Below are 20,034 nucleotides of genomic sequence, written 5' to 3' on the forward strand. Positions count from 1 at the left end.
CTCCTCCCATTCTTCCCCCAGGTTGTCTGAGATCACCCAGTCAGGTGGTGGTGGCAGTGGAAAGGAAGCAGAGACAGCAGTGCCGTGAGGGTTCAAGTTTACTCTTTGGGGATAAGGAGGGGTGAGGAGGTGTGGGTGGGACGGGGTGCCCCTCAGTAGTCAGCTGTGTAATCTGTGCCATGTAGCCCCCGGCACAGCAGTGTGAATTCTTTCACCATCTCCTTCACCCGCCTCTTGTTTACTCGCTCGCTGAAGGAGAGAAGGGAGAGCAAGTTAGCACCATCCACCACGGCCTCCGCCTCCCCGCAACCCGAGCCCAGGCCCTGCCAGCTCTGCTTACCGAAGGATCTGTTGGCTGAAGGTGTCCTTCTGTTCGGGGCTGAGGCGGGCGGAGGGAAAGCCAGGTGCCTGAAGCGCCTCCTTGATCCACACGCTCAGGAGGCTGAAGCAGTGTTTGTTCAGAGCAAATAGGATGTCGGCAAAGCAGTCCATGAGGCTGCGGGAGGCCTGGCCCCCAATGGCCTGAGGGAGATGGGTTCTTAGCACACCAGGGCCTTGGCCCATCTGCAGCAAGAAAGCCTAGGCACACCACCCACTCCTGGGCAGTTCCTCAGCCACAGTGCACATGACGAGTGAGTGCTACTTGACACAAGATAGCTGATCCTCACAGCGACCTAACAACTTCCAGCTATTTACTTGATGAAGAAACAGAGCTTAGGGAACCAAGGTGCAAGCTTCCCAGGAGGGCAGCTGCCTCAGCAGTGAGGGCCACCCCATCCCCAAACCCCGCGGCCCCACCCGCTCCATCTCACCTCCAGCACTGCTATGAGCAGCATCCGGCCATCCTCCTGTACCACCTTTCCCACAGGTTCTACTTCCCCACACCGAGGCAGCAGCTCTGTCTACAGAGGATGGAGAGGCCCGTCAGCCCCCCACCCCCATCTCCCTGGAGACAAGGCCTGCACACCACACCCCTACCCAACAGAGTCCTGAGCAGGGTGGGCGGGGTATAAGGATGGTGCAGGGCTTGGGGGTCAGCACAGGACTCACAAAGAAGCCACAAGAGGCCTTGACAGTAGGTGCTTCGGGGAACTTGAGGGCCAGCACAGCTGTGAAAGAGGCAGAGGCAGATCAGATGGGGCTCAGGGATCCTCCCGAGGGGGCCCCAGGCCCATCTGTCCACCTGGCACCCCACTTACCACACTGGAACACAGCTTTGACATCCAGTCGTTCACACAGGAACAAATCTGGCTTCCGCTTCAGAGCCTGCAGGAGGTGGAGCTGGTAAGCCCAGCCCTAGTTGACTCTAAGAATCATCCTCCCACTCACCTGCCACCCAGGCCCCAACCTCACACACCACAAGTGAAGGTTGCCAAAACCAGCCACCCAGCCATCTCTGGGGAATGAGACCACTCCAGAGATCAGTATGTCAGGAGGGGAGCAGCCAAGGGATGCCATGTACATGTATGTGTACATGAATGCACATGTGCATGAGAGAGGTTGGGAGTCATAATGCCACAGCTTGGGCCCCAGTCACTCCCGAGCAAACACATCACCACACCCCACCCCCCACCACCAGGGCCAGACCTCCTGCAGGCTCCAGGTTGCCAGCAGTGACTTCACTTTGATTCACAGAGGCAGTTGAGGCCCCCCTTGATTTGTTAACAGGGCAGAGATGGCAGCTGTACAGGGAGCCCAGTTCATAGCGCCCCTCCTATGTCCTGCCTGCATTCCTCAGACACTCTCCAGCTTAGGAAGAGGAAAGGCAGGGCGGGAGCCTGGGAGCCACGGCCCCACCTCTCACCCAGGACAGCCTGTGTCCGGGCCCTTCTCATCCATACCCAGCCCAGGAGCCAGGGCTGCCATGTCAGGAGAAGCAGATGGAGTACAGGGGCTGAGAGCTCACCCCAAGAGGTACCAAGGCGCGAATGGCACATCCTCAGGTCATAGGAGATGCTCTGCACAGCTCCCACAGTCATCAAGCACTGCTGTCCCCCAGCAGCCCCCCAGTGCATTCCACATCAACCCCCAACCCTCCAGCCTTCATATACCTTCCACTCCCTCATTTTCACTCAAGCGCAAACAGCCCCACAGGCCCCTCACTTAAAACGCCCTACTTACCCTCTATCACACCTCAATCACATCCCTTGTATACACCATTCTCCCCATTTGCAACACACCCTCGCTACACATTCACATCCCACCCCAACCCTATCCCCAAACTATGTCCACACACCCACGCCCTCACCCTCCCCAGTTCTCTAGCACGTGCACTCTCCCCACACACACCCACACTCAAATGTCCTCACCCCAAAGATACACCCTCACACACATATCCACCCAGGCCCAGAGCACACTGTCCATTCCCACTCCTCCTACACCCCCTCTACTAGGCTGTAAGTTCCAAGAGGGTAAGAACCGTGTGTGCTTTTGCTCACCATTACATTCTCAGCACCTACCACATGACCAAGCACATATAACACACTCAAAAAATATCTGTGGAGTGATTAAACAAAGAAACACATCATGGACCCCAACCCATAGGAGCCCCCAACTCACAGGAACTCCCTGACACACATACTAACTCCACATTCCCACAGCCTGACACATGTATCTTCCCAAACATACAACCCCTCATACAGACACACCACTACCGTATATACTCCTTCCCTCCATAACACGCACTCCCACAGCCCAAATCACACACCTCCAACAAACATCGACACTCAAACTCCATCCATATCTAATGCACATCAGCACACAACACACATCAGTGCACAGGCTCACTACAGCTACACATTTATTCTGACACTCAGAACAATACACATACTACTCACAGCAGCCATGTGATTTCTGTTCCCTGCTCAAACTGGACTCGAAACACACGAGTCAGTTCTGAGACACTTAAACACACACCAGACACATCTCGCAATGGAGCCAGCACCCCACCTCCCAGCAGCAGCAGGACCTGTCTGGCAGCCCAGCGACAGCCGAGCTCTGGGCTTCACTGCAGCACATTCAGCTTGGCCCCTCCCTCGGAGCTCCTCCCAGCCTCCCTCTCAAGAGCAGGCTGGGGGTACTGAGGCAGGCAGTTCCCCGCAGGAGCACGGGGACAGTGAACCCCAGGCCCTTCAACTCCGGTCCTGCCCCTGAGCTCTTTGGTCACTTTGGGCCCACAGGAGCTGCTGGGCACGGTTACCACCCCCACCCATGCCCACCCCTCAGGCCAGCCCAGCTCCCTCCCTTTGGGATCAGCCTCTCCCTGGTCTCTGTGGAAGACTGAGCTAGTTGAGGCAAAGGGGCACTAAAGGAGGATGTTGGGTTGTCAACTTCCACGGAAACAGATGAAGAAACTCTATTCAACTGAACAGAAAAAAAAAATTTGTCAACAGAAAGCTAAAAATAGGCTTAAATTGAATTTCAACATAAGAGAAAGAGAAAGAGAGAGAACAGAACGTGAATGAATAAAACTAAAACACACCTGTGCCAGGAGTTGCATAAATGAATCAACAATATCAGGATGATCCCTGGGCCCTAAAATATAATAAAGATGGAACTTAAGAAAAAATTATACAAACAGCAACTCAACCTCATATAGTTATGTGGGACTGAGAGCCTGCAGGGAGACAGCGTGGGGCACATGAGCAGCAGGAAGCAAGATAAAGAAACAAAACATACAAAAACCATGAACTGGGAGAAGCCCAACAGAAAGAGACGGCAAAGTGAAGGACGGTCTGCCCCAGCTCCCTCCCAAGGGGCCTTCCACCTACTCTTCACTCCTCCTCAGGTCAGTCCCCAAGGACCCTGCAGTGCTTGAGCGATGCTGGCCACCACGTAGCTGGGCAAACAGTCCCCACACTCTTGTTGTGGCCTCTGGCAGACTGCAGTGGCCCTACACTGCTTCTGCTCACATACCTCCCCATCACTCATCATCAAGAGGAGGGCAGGGCTGGTGGGAGATTGGTCCTTGGTACTGCCATGGGAGGCCTGGCTGAAAGCCCTTCCTGGGCATCATGGTCTGAGCAGGTGTCCTCTCCCTTCCTTGCCCTTAAGGCTCTTGGTCTAGACAAAGAAAAGAATCTACAGGGTTCTCTTAATCCAGAAGACTCCTTCTTGGGTTTGGCAGTGCCTGATATGCTGTGGGGCTGGCCAGTCAAGGCCCAGGGGAAGGAGCTGCATGATGAGGCAAAAATGAGAGCCCCGCCCACAATGCCCCTCCACATGGACACAGACTCAGCAGAGAGCCGGGCTCAGGGCTAACGACCCCCTCCCACCATTGGGACGCACGAAGAAAGAGGGAAACCAGCCAGTGTGTCACCCCGCGGTGCAGTGGGAGGGCAGAGCCCGAGGGAGGTATGGCAAGACCGGGACAGCGAAGCAGGTGAGGGGGGCATCCTGTCCTGTACGACAACCAACAAGCCCAACAGGTAGGACGTTGGACACTATCCTGCCTCCAGTTCTGATGACACTTTCAGCAAGGACGAGGCATGGCCTGGAGCTCCTGCCTGGCTGCTCCACTCTCAGGAGGAGATGCTGTGGAAACCCCTGCCTGAGATACCACTAAGCAGCTGTGTGATCTTGTGCAAGCCATCCACGTTCAGTTTCCCCGACTGTCAAGTCGATAATCATCTCTTCCCTACTTCCTTCAGGCTGTGAGAAGCCCTTGATAAAGCCTGTCCCTTCCACATCTGCCCCCTAAGTTACTCAAGTCCTGTAATCAAGTCCTGTAAAGTGAGGCCCAACGTACCCAAGCCTGGGGTCCCTGTAGATGGCAGGTTTGAGGTTCAGCAGCCGCCCTGCTAGAGGTGGGCTGGACAGTGAGGAAGAAAGGCTCCAAGAGCAAGGAGACCTTGCCTCCTTTCTTCAACAGTGTCTGGTGTCTGCTCTCTGCTGGCCTTGTTCCGAGGGATGCAGAAGGAAGAGACCCAAGCCTGCCCTTGAGGGGCTTAGTCCAGGGAGGGAGACAGTCATGGAAGCTGCTTACTGAGTGTGATCAACGCTGTATCAGTGGTGCGTGCCCATGCAGTTCTGGAGCAAGGTCAGAAGCAGCCAGCTCTGCCTCAGAGAAGCTTCTGAGGACTGATACAGGGGTAAGGCATGGAGGAGAGAGAGCCTACCCAGTGAAGGGCACAGGGCAATCCAGGCAGAGGAGCAGGGCACAGAGGTCAAAGGGGGCATGATGGGGGAAGTATCAGGGTGGCTGAACTGCTGGAGCCATCAGGAATGACTGCTGAGAAGTATGCAGGTCTGTCACGCAGTGGCGGGCAGTGGAACCATGAGGGTGATGGTGACGGTGATGGGGAGCAACGAAGGGCTTTAAGCCAGGGAGGGAAAAGTCCTCAGATCTATGTCTTATAAAAAATATTACAGCTGCTGGGTGCAGAACGGGTTGGAGAAAGGCAGATGCCAGGGAAACCAGTCAGAAGATTGCTGAGGCGATCCAGATGGAGCAGTGGCCATGGAGGGTGGGGAGAGGTGAGGCTGAGGAGGACATCTGGTTTCTGGCTCAGATTTCTCCCCACTCTGGAAACAACCCATGGCCCACCAGAGCAGAGGTCAGCATCAGGGGACCAAATACTGAGGACAGAAGCAGAGAGCACTCTGGCTCCAGCTAAGACTCCTGGTGAGCCTCAAGCCTGTGAGCATGACTCTAGGCAAAACTCAGGAGGCTGACGGAACAACGTTGTTTCTTCTCCAAGTGAGAAGCCTGGGTTAGGCAGCAGGGGAAGCCTGGAGCCCCCTACTCCCAACTTCTCTCAGGCAGAGGGCCGTAGTGACTGGGGGGCTGGGATCACAGCCAAAGGCTTCTGGCCTAGAAAGGAATGAGTCTCAATGCAGGGAAAGGAACCAGCACTCTGTGAGAACATCATGTGCAAAACCCCCAAGCCAGGGGCCCAAAAGATGCTACATTAATACCTACTAACCGTCCTAGCAAGTATCTGACATCCCCATTTCACAGATATGGAAACAAAGGCTCTGAAAAGGTATGTGACTTGCCCAAGGTCACACAACTAGTTGGTGGTGATGAGCTTAGACTTTAGGTCTAGCTGACTTCGAAGCCCATGTTCTTGCCACCTTTCATTCTATGCCAAAGGAAATGGAGCCAAGCTGGTGCTCCGAGTCCCTCAGAGCTTCCAGCCCCACCTTCCCCCACACCCGGCCTGGCCCTGAGCCCAGGAGAAGACATCAGTCACTCTCTTGTCCACTTCCACCTAAGGTGTCAACTATCTGTAAGGTGACAGCTGTGCTGGGCTTGATCCCGTTACTTTCCCGTCAAAACCCATGTGCAACTCAGGGGCGAGAGGAGAACAGAGTGGGCAGCTGTGGCTCCCCAATCAGGGAGGCAGAGGCAGTGGCAGTGGCGGCAGCAGCAGAGACCCTGGTCGGGACCTACCTTGCTGGAAGAGGGTGAGTGTGACGGAGGTGACGAGCAGGAAGAGGGCCTCGATGGGGGGAAAGTGGGCAGGCTCATGAGCAAAGATGTGGACCAGCTGCAACAAAGCAGGGGATGCTGGTCAGCGGAGGCCCTGGCCCACCAGGACAGGCCAGCGTCCCTGGAATGCAAGCGAGGACTCCTGCCAGAGCAACCATCCACCCTACTCCACCCACCCGCCCAATCCCTGGGTCAGATCTCTGCCTGGGATGAAGGTCCACCTGTCGAGTGAGGTCAAGAGCAGAGGCCTGGGGGATGGTGCTGTACATCCGCCCCAGCATCTCACACAGCTGTGGCACCATGGGGGCAAAGTCATCCAGCAGCGTCTTAACGGACTTCTCAAAGATAGCGCACACCGCCTGGGAAGAAAGCAAAGGGGGCCTGGTCAGCAGGTCACCGCTGGCTGCAGCAGAACGGAGGCCCTGCACAGAGGCCTAAAAAGGGGGCCCTACCCACCAGCCTGCCTGGCTCTGTGAACCCTGGAAGGTAGGCTAGTCTGACCCTCACCCTGGAAGGCAAGAGGCTGAAAGGCCCCTCTGAGAGGGGCTGGGGATGGAACTCTGTAACTTAACTCCAGCTCCTTACATCTCCACGGCCTCTCAGGGAGCAACAACAGTGAGAACCGCCTGCACTGGAGGGAACCAAGGCAGGTGTCTGGACGCTAAAATGGATCCTGACTGGCACTCAGCCCCAGCATCACAGCCTTGGGTGGAGCACTTCTTGTGACACCAGAAAGTTTCTTCCGCAGAGATTCTGAGTGTCTATGGGGTAGGATTCGTCTCCTTCACTTCCTCCAGATCATAGCAAGCTGAGGTGGTGGAAGCTCCATCTCTGAGCAGAGTCACCATGGGGGCTGATGGCAAGGGTCAGCACTCACCTCTACCACCTGGGCATCATTCAGCCATTTGCTCAGCACCTTCTGGATAAGCTGGAAGACCTGCTGCAGTACCACCACCACCTGAAGACACAGGAAGAAGTGAGGTGCCCCCACCAGCACTCTCGCCCACCCGAGAAGGACTACTTGGTAGTTGGAGGTAGGCCTGGAATTTCAAACCTATAACCCCAGACTGCATGCTGAAGACTTGGTACACAGGACCCCGGGGAAGGAGTGCTTTGCTGAATCCCCGTGAATCAAAGATACCCTGAATTCTAAGGATCATCTTAGAGGAAGCCTCAAACTGCAAGCTTCAGAAGACTATTAAAACTTTGTAATCTTTTTAAAAAGTCACTCCCTATCTACTTCTGCTCAGTAAAAGCATTTTAGTGCCAAAGGCCTATGGACCAGCCCCTGAAGAAGCAGAGATACTGTCTCACCCAGATAGGCTTAGGGTAGAGAGCCCCAAGGGATGTGTAGAAATGGGCAGCTTATGGTGGAGCAGAGCAGGCTAAGGTCCTGGGAGGTGAGGGAAGGAGGGATGATGACTACCATAGAAGAAGGAGGGGTTCTTTGGGAGGACAGTGGCTTTGGTTTGGTCTGGAGCCAAAAGGGTGACCGATACTGGAGTGGGGAGTTGAGCAGAAGGACCAGGATACCGTGGCTAACCTTTTCTCCAGGAGAAAACACTGGAGGGGTACTTGGAACAATGACTAAAGCAGTCCCTCGCATCTGTACAGAGTTTTACAGTATGCAAAGTACTTTTAATCAAGACTATACGAGCTGTTCAGCACAGTTCTATAAGATGAGCATCAGATATCCTGATGTTCCTAGTTTTGAATGGGCAGCTGAGGCTATAAGTAGTCACCCCAACGTCCTGTGCCAAGCTTACCACAGCAGTTATCACAGTGCTTTGTGACAATCTGTTTACATGTATTTCCTCTAGACCAAAAGCCACTCAAAGGCAAGAACTATTACATGTGGAGTATGTAAGCATCCTTAGTGCCTGTAGAGGACAGTGAATGCTAAAGTAGAAGGCCCCACTGAGTTGGGGGTTATACAGGGTACCATAATTACATCACTTAAGATGTATAATGTCAGTGTCGCCCATGGGGAGAAGGAAACACTATAACACCACCCCAGTGAGGCTAGGAACAAAGACAACATCACCCACAGGACTGAGTGAGACAATGACATCACTCCCTACAGAGCAGGGGGCAGTGGGAGGGTCATTCACAGGGTCAAAGGACCAAATGCATCATGCCCCATGGGGCCAGGGAAACAATGACAATATTACCCATAGAGTTCAGGGGTGACTATGACATTCCCACAGGGTTGGGGGTGGGGGGGCAGTGGCAATGACAACATCACCCACGGGGTTGGGTCCCTGTGGCACTGGCAGCTTCCGGAGCTCAGGGCCTTCATGATCATCCTCATGATGACTGACGTCCAGTGTGGTGAAGAGGTTGGAGAGAAGCCCCAAGATGTGGACAATGGCCAGCTTGTTGGAAGGATTAGGCTACGGGGAGAAGGGAACCAAGCTCTGGATCTCCCAACCCTGACTGCCAGCCCACCCCTCAGCAGCTAAGCCACAGCCCACACAAAGGGCAGCCCCAGAGACCCACTGCTGCTTGCAGCCATATACGACACATACACACACACACGTGCGCAAGGGTTCACTCACGATCTCTTCTGCCAGCTTCTCCAGCTGCTGGATATATGGTGAGATGAGCGAGTGCAGGTTTTTAAGGATCTCCTCCACTTGCAAGGCCGACAGCAAGAAGCCCAGTGCCTGCATCAGCCACATGCACTGGCTTGTCTGTGGGGCAGAGCACAGAGGGTCAGTCCCAGAGACGCCTAGCTGTGGGTGGGGAGAATGAGCCTCTTGGGGAAGGTTCCAAGAACGAGAATAAGGCACAAAGGCAGAAGATGGGATTTCTTTGGATCCCCTCAATACCTCAAAGAGCCGAGCCCCCTAGAAACTTATGAACTCACCTTATGGATCTGTTTCATCAGCACATCCTAGGGATAAAGAGAAGGAATATGGTGTCAGTGTAGGGCAGACTGTGCCCTGAGGCCTGGCTGCACCCAGGGCCCTGGGATACCTGGGAGACAGCCACGATGTTGGCAGCGTAGGGCGGCAGGTCATACTTGCACTCTCGGCAGATCTTCTTGAGGGTGGACACAGAAGAGATAGAGAGCTCGGGATTGCCTAAGGCGTGCAGCACAAGGGGTAGAACGCTGTTGATCATGACGGGGTGGTCAGCCAGCCACTCAGACAGAGCTCCTGGGGGAAGGAGGGAAGGCATCTGAGGCAGGCCAGGCTGCCTGTGTGCCAGGTCCCTGCAAGGCAGGCAGATGTGACAGGGTGGAGCTGGAGCCCCTGAACAGAGAGCGCGCTGCGTGTTCAGAGCATGGGATGGGCAAATATGCACGTACAGGCTCAAACATGACCTTACCACTGATAAGTGGGAAGGTGTTACTCGGCAGAGGCCCAGCGCCACTGTTTCAGTGGCAATGAACTAGCCTCACTGAACTGCAGCTCAGCGCACTGTAGCAAGGACCCCTAGACATGCCAGGACAGTCCACTGGCTGCAGTTTCTGATTGTGTGTGTGCACACTTCTGTCTCCCACTTTGCACAGGACCCAGCAGGTCGGCTTGGGGCTGTGCGCTGTGGCTCTGGGGGTGTGCTCACGGGTGTGGGCCAGGGCTCACCAATGGTGAACATGACGGTGTCCGCCAGCTGCACGTTGCTGATGCTGATCCGCGGGATGAGGCCGATGAGCCCGGGCACCACGTCGGAGTAGTTGACATCGATGGTCTCTGCGATGGACTGGAAGCCATAGAGCAGGGCCTCTGTGTGCTGGGGAAAGAGGATGCCACTGGCTTGGCTGAGGAGGAGGAGGTGACAGATCTGGGAGGGCTGAGGGAATCAGGCTGGGGAGGTACCTGCCAGGAGTAGGGCTCCTCTGAGCTGGTGAGCAAACGACCCAGCTTGTCATAGAGGTTGCTGAGGAGCTCGGCCCCCAGCATCTCATAGACATACATGAGCGTGTCTGAGATGTCCACCCTAAGAAGCAGATGAAGGCCTTATACACTGCCTAGATGCCTCCCCCAAGCACAGGAGCCCACCCCGATTCCCTCACAGCCCTGCCAAAGCACCTAGAGAACAGAGAAGGGTGGCCCAGGATTCAGGGAACCTGGCCTTGGACCCCTCCCCTCATTGCCTTCATTATCTCAGGACTCCCTTCAGAGCTAGGATTGGCCTGCTACTGTCACCTGTAAATTCGGAACTGCTCCTTCTCATCTGAGGACCAGAATCCATATTCTTCATCAGAAGGGAACTGGGCCTTGTGCAGAAGCACATCCACCAGCTGGAAGTAGACTGGCCGGTACACCTGCTGGTACACAGCCTGTTTCTCTGCCTCAAAGGACAGAATGTCATCCTGAGAGAACCAGGGAGGAGAGTTAGCCACAGATGCCATCACTCCCCTTCTTCCATCACGGCCCAGGTCCACCGAAGGTCACGTGACACACCTGCAGTGTGTACCAGAAGGTGAGGGTCAGGGAGCTGGTGGTCTCGTTGACAGGGAAGTGGCCAGGGATGCCCGTGCAGAACATGATCATGTTGACGAGGGCCAGGAAGCTCTGCCAGTGCTCCACTTGGTCCAGCAAGGCCCTGGGAGGGAGAAGGCATGGGGAGGTCCTTCCACCTCCCTTACGTCTGTGAGGGCCCTGCCATCCCACCTGCAGTTGCCCCTGTCCTCACCGGGAGTGGTTCTCGCCCAGAGCCACAGCAATGCGACAGATGCCGTGGGAGGTCTCCATGTCCCCATTCTGTACTGCCTGTCGCAGTTGGTCCTGCAGTCCCAGCACCAGTGGGATGAGTTTCAGGAGTGTGTTCACATACCTGGAGGCAGAGGGTGAGGAGATGCATCAGAACTGTCTGCCCATCCCCCACCAGCTTTGGGAGAAAGGCACAACATCTCTGTTGTCCATCAAAGCCCCCCTTTCCACATCAAACCCAAAGCAAGAAAGGGGTCAGGGGCTAGGCCTATGTGGCAGGTTTGACATTGCCCGATTTGGGAATAACTTTAGGTCAGAGACCTCCAGGAGAACTCTGGAAAGGATATACAAAAAGGTAAGTGTGGCTGGACCTGTGTCCTCCAGTTGGACTTAGAGTTGATGCTTGAATGGCTTAAGACTTTTAGGGAGGTTAGGATGAGGTGAATGTGTTTTGCATGTGGGGAGGACAAATAAATTTGGGGGGGCCAGAGAATAAGACAGCTATTGATTGAATTATGTTTCCCCAAAAAAGATGTGTTGAAGCCCTAACCTTAGTAGCTCAGAATGTGACCTGATTTGGAAACAGGGTCACTGCAGATTAGATCAGAGAGTAGGGGGTGGCCCTAATACAATATGACTGATGTTCTTAAATGAAGACCTTCATGTAAAGACAGAGACCCACAGGGAGGATGACATGTGACAACAAAGGGAGAGGCTGGAATTATGCAGCAAGCCGAGAGAACACCAAAGACTGCCAGCAAAGCAACAGAAGCTGGGAGGCAGCAAGGAAGGGTGCTCCTACAGGTTTCAGAGGGAGCTGAGACCTTGATTTCAGACCTCCAGGCTCCACAACTGGGAGACAATAAATCTCTGTCGTATGTGCCAGGGTGTGGTACCTTAGCATGGCAGCTGCAGGAAACTAATACCATCAGTATCAGGGGAGATTGAATGAGAATAGGAGACAGAAGAGGTAATACACGCTGAAGAGTCTTGTTAAAGACTTCAGGAGACAGCAACAGCTCCGGAGAGCATCAACCTCCACCCTCCACTCCGTCCCCTGCAACCAAATCCTAACTCCTAAGGAGTCTGGTGGCAGTAAGGACTCAGAGGGAACTCAGAGACAAAACAGGGGTAGGAGGATGGCGAAGAGTCAAGAACAACTCTCCCTGGTGGAAATACTTCCTGAGACCTGGAGGAGAGGATGGATGGGGACAGTAATAAATTTAACGGCAGGCCACAGGGTGTTAAGTTCAACGTTAGGCATATTGAATCAGAGGTACCCAGGGAAACAGGCAGGTAGAAGTGTCCAGAGAGAACTGGATATAGAAACCTGAAGCCCAATGGAGAGGTCAGAGCAAGAGACATAGATTTTGGAATCATCAGCAAACAGCTATGGGAATAGCTGGAAAGTGCCCAAGAATTAAGTGTCGAATGGGAGGAGGGCATGGCAACCCACTCCAGTATTCTTGCCTGGAGAATCCCATGGACAGAGGAGCCTGGTGGGCTATGGTCTGTAGGGTCACAAAGAGTCAGACATGACTGAAGCGACTTAGCATGCGTGCATGCGTAAGTGCTGAATGAGAAAAGAGGGTCTGAGCCAGAGCACTGAAGCACAGTGATCCCTAAGGAAGGAGCAGAGGAAGCAGAGTATACAAAGGAGACTGAGAGAAGGCTAGCTCCATCCCCAGCTGCCTGCTATGTGGAGAGACTAAGCAGAGGAAGTGATGCTCTCAGGGGGGGATCCCTCTATTGCCAATCATAGTGTCACCATAGCAAACCATGGAGGGAGGCGGTACTGAATATCCAGAAGGAGTTCTATCTGGACTTGCCCCAAGCAGCTTGCTAGGAGGTAGCCCTGGCAAGGTAACCTTAGGCAAAGGATGAGAAGGACAAGGGGCAACCAGTCCGGGATGCTGGCTTCCACATCCCGGTTCTGGTGGGACAAGACATTCATACCAGATTACCCCCAGCCCAGAGACAGCTCCAGAGGGTGTAGCCTGGAGACAGCGGGGATGGCTTGTCTCATGGCCCTGACACGGGCTGCACCACAAGACAATGGGCACCTTCAGGCCAGACTCTGGCACAATGAGTAGGGGCAGGGCCAAGGCCACGGCCGTGAGCTGCCCAGTAGCTGAGATGGCAGCAGGAGGTAGTGCCCTACCCCCACAGCATCCTCACTGAATTCCAGGGCTCCCTCACATCTTCAAAATTCATGTACACAGTAGGTAATCAATGTTCTTAATTTGTCTCATCTCTGCCTCATAACAGGATAAATCAAGGACAGTATAGCCGAGTAGAACTCAGCATTACTCAAGGTCACAGAGCACACAGTGACAGATTCCAGGTTAAGACAGCCCCGTGCACTGCTATAGGTCTGCTTCTGTTTCAGGGCCCAACTTGAATTTCCTCAAAGGATCTATGCAGATCTCAGCATATATCTCAAATTCTAACTGATGGGAGCTCCCATGAGCCTGTCTAATTCATCTTTTTTCCCTTCTCCAGCCCACCAGCAAAAAGCTTTCCCAGGATTAAAAACAAATCTCAGGAAACATTTTTTTTCCAAAGGAGAGAGAGCCAGGCAAAAAGCAGCAGCTGTGGATAGGGTGGGAAAATGGTGACTTGAGTGCAAGCTCAGCCAAGGAGAGAGCCAACGTCAGGACACCTGGGGAATGGCTGGATGACCCAAAATTTAAAGCCACTGAAGGTGACTTTCTCAAGCCAAAGTTAGGAAATGGACTAGACACAGCAAAGCCCAAACACTGACTCCAGGCTGGATGCAGTCCACCCATAGGGGAAGCTCTTGCATTGATTTCCTACCACCCAGACACCTGTGCCTGAGACCTGTGAGCAAACAGAATGTACCTGAGGCCTCAAGGTTTCTAGGTCTGGGGGAGGGAGATAGAGAGGATGCCTTTAGAACACCACAGCTGAGCCTGGGTTCAAAAGGCCTGGCTCCTGTTGGTCAGCTTGAGCTGCCGGGGCAGAGCTGCTGGGACTCCTTGGCTGCCACTCACACTGAGCTCAGCCCAGACCTGCAATTAGAGCTCTGGGAGTAGAGCTGAGAAAATGGGGAGAGTTGCTAAGCAACCAAGGGGGCTGCAGCCAATGGGCGCTCAGGAGGCTATAGGTTCCCTCACTGGCTCCTTGCTTGCTCATTCGTTCAGAGAAGCAGAGGCATCAATTACCTGCCAAAGCCCTCGAGACTGGCTAGGCGGGTAAACCTGGGTGTATCCAAGGACACCTCACATCACCCACACACTGGCCCTGCCAATTCCCCTTAGCCACCAATTGTCTGAGCCTAGCTAGCCAAGAAAGGCCTTGACCTAGGACTTGGTACCCACCTTAAGCTGGAAAAGCTGAGATGCCATGGGAAAGAGCTCATACTAACTGCCAAAGCAATCATGATACCAAATACTAGTAACCGCCATTAATGTGATGTCAAGGAACCATGCTAAAGCTCTCAGAAACATTCTGTTATTGAATCTTCATACCAAAATATTCCCAGAATACCAGGGTCAGGCCCTGGGAACATTATTCTATTTAAACTCTGTATAATGATCCATTTTACTGATAACAGAAACTGAGGCTTAAAAGTGGTTTATCCAAGGTCTCAGATCTAGGAAGTGAATTATTTGGGATTCAAACTCAAACATGACTAATGCCAAAGCTAGAGCCATCAACCACTTCCCCAGGCCATCCCTTTCAATGGTATTGCCCCTTCTGGCTTTGTTGAGCATTCTCAAAGCCTTTTCTCTGAAATGTGAAGTATCAGGCTTCCAGGCTTGCCCCAGCCAATCCAATTTATACCAAAAATCTCATCACGCCATTTTCTCTTATTATATCCTCTTGAGCACAAAGACCAAAATCTTAAGCCTGGTCAACAAGGCCTTGATGATCTGGATCTAGATCTCCAATCACTGGCCCTTACACTTTGCTATTTAATCATACCCAGTCATCAGGCTCTCTCACACCCTTTCCTTGCTTGGGCTCTTCCTTCGGTCTGAAATGTCCTCCCCATATCCATTACCTCCATCTGGCTAACTCTTACACAGCCTTCAAAGCACAGCTCAGTTGGCACCTCCTCAGGGAAGCCCTTCATACCCTCACACTGGGTTAAATGCCTCCTCTTGGTTCTGACAGCAACCTGCTCCCTCTATTAGAGCACTCATCACATAGGCTGTACTTGCCCATCCATGTGTTTCCTGGATTCTGAGCTCTTGACTTGCAGAAATCAACCTATCCATCTTTAGTCTCCCTGTGGTCAGCCTAGACCCCCACACATAAACAGACGCTCAAGCAACATTTCCCGAGGAAACATCTCATTACACTCACCTTGTTTTGGCTCCTTGAGTGTATGGTGGGGCTGCCCACTACATGCCTTTGCCCCTGCTGTATCTCCCGAAGCCTGGAACACTCCCTCCCCTTCCACCCTCTCCCACCCCTACCCTCCCCAAGTAGGCAACTCCTACTTTTCCTCTGTTTAAAAAATAATGAATGCTACCAAGTGCTGCCAGGCACAATGTGACAAAATAAAATGACAGAGAGCCTGTCCTCACATTGCTGAGAGACTAATGGGGAGACATACATTAATTTATAATGAAACTGCGTTACAGACTAAGAAGGAAAAACACTGGGAGCGCTGAGATAAAATAGAGAAGACCAAACAGTCTTAAAAATCATGAGGACTTTCCCAAGGAAGTGAAGTTTCAGATCAGGCAACGATGATATGACAAGTACATGTGATGGCTTGGAGGCTGGAAGGAGCCTGGGACACTCAAGAAACTGAAAAGTTTGTGTGAGAATGAAGAAAGGAAGTAGCATGGCCTGAAACGAGGCTGGGGATGCCATGCTGTGCTTCGCCCTCGTGAACCACATTGAGAATTCTGAACTTTATCCTAAGAGCAGCGTGGGGCCACTGGGGATTTCTGAGCAGAAAGGAAAGATTAGGCTCTCATTTTTAAAAAGATTTCTCTGGGTGCTGAGTTGGCAATGAAAGGTACAAGTGTGAAAACCAGGGGACTGGTGAGGAATCCCCTCAGTAATCAGGGGAGAGAGATGAGGACACCTTACACTAGGGTGGGGGCAGTGGAAATGGAAAAGATATGCCGCAGAGTCAGGAGCAGAGCAGCCAGGACTTGGTGACTAAGAGAACGAGAAGGGAGAGTCAAATATTTTCATTGAATAATTCGTTGGATGGTTTGTTGTCTAATGTCTTGTCTCCCTCTCTGAACCACAAGGACAAGGACCATGTCTCGTTTGGTTCCTTGCTGTATATTCAGCATAGAGCCAGGCATGTAGTAGGTACTCAATTAGTGTTTACTGAACAGATGGATGGATGGATGTGTGGCTGGCCAAGCAGGCTGTCCATCTCCGGGATGGTTGGGACTGGCTCACCTCTGGGCATCAGGCTGTGAGATGGCATTGACAATGGCCTCCACACTGCTGTCAAAGAGCTCTGAGTCCTGCAGAGCCGCGAAGGCAGCCTGAATGAGCGCCTCGCAGTCTTGCAGCGGTACCTCCAGCTGCACCCAGCTGGAAAAGCACTTGAGCACCTTCTGACGCACACAGCTGGGTGAGCTGGGCTGCTGCAGCAGCTGCTCCAGCAGTGGGAAGACAGCCCCACACTCCACTGCCAGGCTGGTCCGCACCAGGCTTTTGCGATACTGGGGCAGGCGGCTGGTCTGGAACTCCTCGGGCAGCACTGTCAGCAGCTCCAGCAGGGCCAGGCAGCGGCCCTGGCTATCCACCGGTGAGTCCTCGGCCTGGAACAGCCGTACCATATCTGCCACAGCACATGGCCAAGCGTCGGGCATCATGCTGAGAGCCAGTGAGGCCAGTGCCACGCACAGCCGAGTCAGCACAATCTTGGAGCCACTGGCAAAGCGGGTGATCTGGGTGAAGAGCTGTGCCTTTAGGCTCTCATACTGGTCAGTAGGGATGTCACTCCAGTAGCGAGAGATCTTGATGTGTAGGGCACTGGCCCCAAAGTACTGGATCTCAGGCACCTTGTCCGGCTGCAGGAGCTGCCAGCTGAAGTGCCAGGCCTGAGGGGACGCCTGGGCCTGCATCAGCCACTTTTGAGCCAGGTTCTTGTTCTCAATGTTGGGGTCATAGTAGAGCTGGTGCAGCGCCTGCAGGACAGCACAAGACTGAGCAGGTGCTGGCCACTCTGGATCCTGCCAGAGCCCACAACATAGGCCATGACTTGGTCCTGCAAAACTGTCCTCTCTTTCTGACCAGGGGTCTGAGCGGGAAGGGAGAGCTCAGGCTCAGCAGTGCTTCATGGACCTGGGGTCCGGCCGGGATCTTGAGAGCCTGAACTTGCCCACACTCCACCATAGCCTCTTCTCTTTACAGCAAAACCTTAGGGGTTGGGAGCGTGAACTGCAGGGAAGCAGCAAAAGAGGAGGCCAAGTTCCCCAAAGGAAAAGCACCTGAGGTAAAGGGCAAGGCCCAGGTGGAAGGAGTGGCTCCATAAGGAAGAAGCTAAGCCTGAGAAGAGCATGGAACAGCCTGAGCCACCCCCCGCCTCCAACCCTCCCAGGCACAGCTGCTCTCATCTACTCCAACAGCTCCATTTAGCTCCCCCAGGATCATCCCTAGGTCACTCCAGATGCTGGCACCAAAGCCACTGTGAAATCTGAGCAGGACTAAGACTTTGCCAGGCAGCCCTAGGGCACAGATAAACTGAAAGGAGAGTGAGAACACTCCTAAGAGAGCATACAAGAGGGTCCAAAAGCTGGTTCAGAGAAGTCTTGGCCTGCAGCCCTGGCAAATGCCTAGCCTGGAGTTCTCAACTAGCTAAATCCCCAGGGTCCCAATTCCATTAGGACTTCACACAGTAGGAAAACAGTGGTTTATTTCCCTGGAGGCACATGGAACAGTGTGCCACCATGCCAACACTGCCCAGCCCCAAGGGGTGGATGAGTGAGGCCAGGACTGTGAGAGTCCTAAGCAGGGTACTAAGCCCTAAGAGTCCTAAGCCCTAAGCAGACTCCATCCAAGTAGGTTGAGCCCTATCTGTACCCCTGACAGCCAATTATGGCCACTGTTCCTTGTCTGGACCCTTGGGATGCAGAGGCAGGCAGAGAACAGAAGCAGAAAGATGCATCCTTACCACTGGGTATGGTAAACGGGCCTCAAGAATAACAAATGAGTATCTGCAACCATTCCCTGTTTTCCACCACGATAGCCCTGTCTCCCCCATCCACCCCAGGGTGGAAAGCATTTCTACATTCCCAGCCTCTGGGGGCAGAACCCAGCAAAGAAATAGAGAAGCAGTTTGAAAAGACAGACTGAGCAGCGGGGGAGCCTGAGAGTGCCATGGCAGGAAGCCATGAGGGCAGGTGAGTAGGGAAGGACCCTGAAGCTGCCAGCAGGACCAGGCCCCTTGGATCCAGCACAAAACCAAGGGGCCAGCCCTACTTCCGCCTGCCCGGGAGTGGTCTGGCCTCCATCCAATAACCGAAGGACCCTTCTCCAAGGAAAAGTGAAAACACAACCCAGATTGTTTTAGTTTCAGATTATTTTCTGAGCCCCTGCTCAACAAAACAGGGCCAGGATGGCTCAGCATCACTCTGGTTTCTGGGGACTGAGCTGCAAGTCTCCCTCATTCCTGGCTTCTTACTGCACTGCTCATGCATTTCCCATGGAGCTGGAGACTAGCCAGTCTGGCTGGAGGGTCTAAACCATCAGCACCCTGGAGGGACCATCCCAAGACCCTAGCGTGTCCACAGAGGACCCGTGTCTATGGAAAGCCAAAAATAGCCTAAGACACCATTGCATTGCTGTTGGCTGGCCCAGAGAGACAGCAAATGCCAGGTGCTCTGGAGGCACCATCCCAACGGGCACCCAGCCCAGGCCTGGGCCCTGGCATTAGTGTCAGTCCCCAGAACTTCTGCTCTGTCACTGGAGTGCCCCTCCCCAGAGCCCTCATACCTTCTCCACGTTCTCCACCGTGAAGTCCAAGGCTGGTGCTGCTCCAGCCCCTGCAGCCCCCGGCTGCTCCTCCCGCCGCTCCATCTTTGCTCCCTCCCCAGCAGGGAGGTGGACCGTGGCCTGTCTCTTGCCCCAGCCTCTTGGCTGCTGGCCCCCTGCTAGACTCCGGCTTGGGTGCCCAGGAAGTGGTGGCGTGACAGGAGTCCCAGGGCAAGCATGGCTGCCGAGGCCGCCCCACCTCGGTTGAGGGTGGGGGGCTAGCCAGAGGCCAAAAGGGGTGCTCTTAGGAGGAGACCCACTGAAGGGAACTCCTAGGAGAAAGCCGTCAGTGAGGAGTTTGCAGGAGGGGGTCCTGATGGTAGATCAGGGTTCTGTCCCCAGAATCTATGAAGAGGGAGTCATAGGGAAGCGAGGCCTGGGGAAAACCAAGGGGTCACAGGGTCGATGGCCTGTACCACAACACCCTAGTGAGATCTCGGGTTCTAGCAGGAGGTCACGGGGGTGGGAGGTTACGGGGGAGAGAGCCCTTCGCGGGTTAAGGAGGCGTCCAACGAAGCGCAGGGGTACAGCTTCGCAAATCTCGGGCGAAGAGTCCGTGGAGTTAAGGGGCTGTGGCAGGTCCCCTCGGCTCGGCCAGGCCCGCGCTCTTCTCACCCTCCGTCTCCGGCCCTGCTACCGCCGCTGCCTCCGCCCCAGTGACTGACAGGCGAGCCGGCCCGGCCGGGACGGGGCGGGGACCTCAGCGAGGCACGGGCTGCCCCGAGCGCCTGTCCGCGGTACCGCCGACTCAGAAGCCGTCCCACCCGGACCCGCGCCTGCCCTGGCCCGACCCGGCCGGCACAGCCCGGCACGGCCCGGCGGAACTGCGCGGAAACTCATTCCGGGTCCCCTCTCGTATCCTCGCGCCTGCCCGCGCGCCCCTGAGCAGGCCGCGGAACGGCGCGCCGCTCGAGCCCCCCCGGCCCCCCCACCACCCGAGCCAAGGCCCCGCCGCTGCGCACC

At 54.4% G+C, this 20,034-nt stretch overlaps 1 protein-coding gene across 5 annotated transcripts; it reads right to left on the bottom strand.

The window, feature by feature from the left end:
* Positions 1–80: 80 nt before the first annotated feature.
* On the bottom strand, positions 81–20,017 carry IPO13 (importin 13). 5 transcript variants are annotated; one of them, XM_061412177.1, is made up of 20 exons: positions 19,033–20,017; positions 16,489–17,225; positions 11,078–11,218; positions 10,846–10,987; positions 10,588–10,754; positions 10,258–10,378; positions 10,024–10,171; positions 9,413–9,594; positions 9,303–9,329; positions 8,992–9,126; positions 8,683–8,826; positions 7,311–7,391; positions 6,655–6,792; positions 6,395–6,491; positions 3,482–3,534; positions 1,200–1,266; positions 1,051–1,109; positions 813–902; positions 341–522; positions 81–249 (listed from the first exon to the last, which is right to left on the bottom strand). In XM_061412177.1, exons 1-20 carry the CDS (start codon positions 19,114–19,116, stop codon positions 153–155), a joined length of 2,892 nt encoding a protein of 963 aa, XP_061268161.1. In that variant the 5' UTR covers positions 19,117–20,017; the 3' UTR covers positions 81–152. The 5 variants fall into 5 exon arrangements, with proteins under 5 accessions (XP_061268161.1, XP_061268162.1, XP_061268166.1 ...); XM_061412178.1 differs by having other exon boundaries at positions 9,413–9,519; positions 19,033–19,914; XM_061412182.1 differs by lacking the exons at positions 81–249; positions 341–522; positions 813–902; positions 3,482–3,534 and having other exon boundaries at positions 1,068–1,109; positions 19,033–19,919.
* Between the last annotated feature and the right edge of the window lie 17 nt (positions 20,018–20,034).

The sequence above is a fragment of the Bos javanicus genome, chromosome 3 (assembly GCF_032452875.1).
Source record: "Bos javanicus breed banteng chromosome 3, ARS-OSU_banteng_1.0, whole genome shotgun sequence".
Classification (NCBI taxonomy): Eukaryota; Metazoa; Chordata; class Mammalia; order Artiodactyla; family Bovidae; genus Bos; species Bos javanicus.